The sequence below is a fragment of the Ursus americanus genome, chromosome 2 (genome assembly GCF_024610735.1).
Source record: "Ursus americanus isolate L20-20 chromosome 2, mUrsAme1.1.p, whole genome shotgun sequence".
NCBI classification, from domain to species: Eukaryota; Metazoa; Chordata; class Mammalia; order Carnivora; family Ursidae; genus Ursus; species Ursus americanus.
In genome coordinates this window covers 44469440-44473309 of record NC_142128.1, presented here as the reverse complement: position 1 = coordinate 44473309, position 3870 = coordinate 44469440, and the positions used below count along the sequence as shown (strand labels likewise).

At 45.8% G+C, this 3870-nt stretch overlaps 1 protein-coding gene across 1 annotated transcript; it reads left to right on the top strand.

Moving 5' to 3' along the window:
- The first annotated feature begins 2451 nt into the window (after window positions 1-2451).
- LOC123783267 (olfactory receptor 10J3-like) lies at window positions 2452-3480 on the top strand. The gene has a single exon (XM_045783903.2). The coding sequence runs from the start codon at window positions 2545-2547 to the stop codon at window positions 3478-3480; it is 936 nt and encodes a 311-aa protein (XP_045639859.2). The 5' UTR covers window positions 2452-2544.
- Window positions 3481-3870: the final 390 nt, after the last annotated feature.

Sequence of the window (3870 nt, the reverse complement as noted above, 5' to 3'; positions counted from 1 at the left end):
CTCTTGCCAGTGTTTCTCATTTCCCCATCCCACTCTGTGCCCCTTTACTGGTCGTTCTGCCGAGTCTACCCACATAATGGTTCTGGGATAGAGTTGTTCCAGGGGTTGGTAATTTAGAGCTGACTAATGGTCTGGAGGAGGAAAGAAACCGAAATATTCTAGGCTATAGGCATGAGTAAAATCTTTTGCCAGGAAAGTGAAATTAAGTTATAAGAATAACCTGGATGAATTTCAATGTAAGTGTGCAAGTATAATGAAAACTGTGGTTTTCTAGTGATGGGTTCCAAACTATCCATGATAACCCGGGAATGCATTCTGGATGTCACTACAGATTTTTCCTAGATATATCAGCTGGATGAGCTTCTGTGGTCTAAAGGAGACAGAAAATGTTGGGCATCTTCAAGAGTGGGATTAAAAGCAAAACTAAAAATCTTGTCCTACCAGAGCCATACCTATGTTGGGATAGTACATGCAACAGTACCTGGATCTGGTCAGTGCACTTCCAGAAAGATTTTTAAAGCACATGACAAAGTCCATATGAGCAACTGGAAGGGAAATGATAACGTTTATAAAATCAAGGCTGAATAATTACAGGCTTGTTTACAAATCCTAGAATGCTGGGCTGAAGACCCCTATCCCTAAGCAGTGCTGTGTCAGACTCTTCAAATATACTAACCCCTCTAATACAGTGATTCCAAGAGGTATTATTACTATGCTCAATTTAGTAATGATTTTAAATATTCTTCTTAAAATTTTGAGTGACTACTGAAGGAATTTATGCAGGAAAGCTCCGTTAGCAGATTTTTAAAAATTTTGTCTTAATTCCAGTAGAGTTAACATACAGCGTCACATTAGTTTCCAACATGCAATATAGAGGATTCAGCACTCCCATACATGACTCAGTGCTTTTCACCGTAAGTGTGCGCTTAACCCCCTTCACCACCTTCACCCCTTCCCTCAGCACCTCGCCTCTGGTAACTGTAAGTTCTCTATAATAGAGTCTGGTTTTTGGTTTATCTCTTTTTTTTTCTTTGTTCATTTGTTTCTTAAATTCCACATTTAAGTGAGATTGTATGGCATTTGTCTTTCTCTGACTTATTTCACTTAGCATTATCCTCACGAGGTCCATCCCTGTTGTTGAGGATGGCAAGATTTCATTCTTTTTTATGGCTGAGTAATATTCCATTGTGTTTATACACCACATCTTTATCCGTTCATCTGTTGATGGACGCATGGGCTGCCGGCATAATTCGGCTATTGTAAAGAGTGCGGCAATAAATAGGGTGCAGAAATCTTTTTGAGTTAGTGTTTTCATATTCTTTGGGTGAATCCCAATAGCAGATTTTTTTTTTTTAAAGAATATTATGACAACATTCAGGAGGCAGGCTTGGACTTGGACCAGCGTCAATGCACTGAAGGAGCTTGACTGGGAGACCACTGCAGTCCCTACAGAGAATGTTCGTTTGTGCTCTAGAGTTGGGTGTTGGTAGAAAGCACAGGGAGGAGGGGATAGAGAGGACAGAATTTCAGGAGGGACTCTTTTCCACATCCGAAATGATGATCCTCAATTTTCTGAATGGAGGTAATGGTTAAACATGGTGGGTTCTATCAGGAGTAGGTATGGGTTTAAAGGGCAAGGCTAAACCTGCCACTGTATAGTCTCCAATTCTGAGCTCCCATGAGATGAGTTCATTTCTATCCTTATCTCAACTTGGAATATGCAAAATTGAAGGAAAAAAATAAAACATCTGGACCTTCTCCAATTAGATGAATTTTATCTTTGCTCTCACACTAGGAAAACCCACTCCCTACTCAAAGGGATATCATCGGTTTTGTTCCATTCTCTTTTCTGCTAGAATCCAAGGAGATAAGCCGAATACCTGCCATGCCTTATCAAACCATTGCCCACGGCCCTAGAGGATACTTGGTGCAGGGTTTTCAGGAGGAATTTTTTGTTGAAATGCTCCCATTTCTAGTCTTCCACAATCACTGGGGATTTTTAGGTTCAGGGCTTAGGGAAGAGAAGCCTAGGACCTAGGTAGGGTTCTGGGGGAGCAGAAATCATTGGAGGATGGTGCTGGGGCATTCGACAGTGACAGTGCATTCTGACCAGGGTTGAAAGGGTATCAGCTTCAGCTATATTCTGTCTTCCACCTCAGTTACTGTGCCTCACTGGATCCTTCCCAGCTAATTCAAGAGTGTCTGAGGAGGAACTATAGCACCGAGCTTCTTCCTTGACCTGGACTCACCTCTCCAATGTCTGCGTAATTACTTCTACTCATCTTTCCTTTACTCTGTCTCTACTTTTCCTCTCAGATCGCTCTCTGCCATCAGTCTCAGGATCCTGGGGTAACACTGCAGTAGAACAAAGAAGAAGGTGGGCAGAGGTGATGACAGCAGCAGATACTGGTGACCCTCCAGGTCCAGGGCATTGCTCAGCCGATGGTCACACTTTTTACTGAAGGGCTTGGGTTAGCCTACTCTCTTTCACGATTGGCTCATCACACCTGTCCTTTGCCCAGACCTAGACCTCCCTCAGTGCCAATGCCAAACTCCACTGCCGTGACCGAGTTCCTCTTGGAAGGGTTCTCCAACTTTGGGTGGCAGCACAGGCTTGTCTTCTTTGCTGTCTTTCTAACTTTGTACCTGCTGACTCTCTCCGGCAATGTTGTCATCGTGACTATTATTCATCTGGACTGTCACCTCCACACTCCCATGTACTTCTTCCTGAGCATGCTGTCCCTCTCTGAGACCTGCTATACTGTGGCCATCATTCCCCGTATGCTTTCTGTCCTCCTGAGCCCCCACCAGCCCCTTGCTGTCCAAGGCTGTGCCACTCAGCTCTTCTTCTATCTCACCTTTGGCATCAACAACTGCTTTCTGCTCACGGCCATGGGCTACGACCGCTACGTGGCCATCTGCAACCCCCTACGGTATTCTGTCATCATGAGTAAAGAGGTCTGTGTCCAGTTAGCATCCGGATCACTGGGAATTGGTCTGGGCATGGCCATTGTCCAGGTGACATCTGTGTTTGGCCTGCCCTTCTGTGACGCCTTTGTCATTTCTCACTTCTTCTGTGACGTGAGGCCCCTGCTGAAGCTGGCCTGCACAGACACCACTGTCAACGAGATCATCAACTTTGTTGTCAGCGCCTGTGTCCTGGTTCTACCCATGGGCCTGGTCTTCATCTCCTATGTCCTCATCATCTCCACCATCCTTAAGATTGCTTCAGCTGAGGGCCGGAAGAAGGCCTTCGCCACCTGCGCCTCTCACCTCATGGTGGTCATCGTCCACTATGGCTGCGCCTCCATCATCTACCTCAAGCCCAAGTCCCAGAGTTCCCTGGGGCAGGACAGACTCATCTCGGTGACCTACACGGTCATCACCCCCCTGCTGAACCCTGTTGTGTACAGCCTGAGGAACAAGGAGGTCAAGGAGGCCCTGCTCAGAGCTGTGGGGCGGAGGCCCCTTTCCTCTTAATAAGGACATATTGTTGAAAGCCTTTGGTTTGATTTTGTAAATATATCCTTATTTTAATGCTGTTTCAGTGATGCTTTTAAGTATGAGATCAAGAAGAATAGACTAAAGTAAAGGGACCAAAACTGTGGGCTTCCATTTGAGTTTGTCATGGCTTCCTGTGCCCTCCTTCAGAGAGGATAAAAAGTGGCATCTTTAAGTAGGTAGGTAGGTAGGTAGATAGATAGATAGATAGATAGGACACCTGGGTGGCTCAGTCGGTTAAGCGTCTGCCTTCTGCTCAGGTCATGATCCCAGGGTCCTGGGATTGAGTCCCACATCCAGCTCTGCCTCAGCAGGGAGTCTGCTTGTCCCTCTCCCTCTCCCCCTCTCCCTTCCCCCCACTCGTTCTCT

Coding starts and splice junctions, on each gene's coding strand:
- LOC123783267 (XM_045783903.2), top strand. CDS start 2,545: ATGCCAAACTCCACTGCCGTGACCGAGTTCCTCTTGGAAGGGTTCTCC.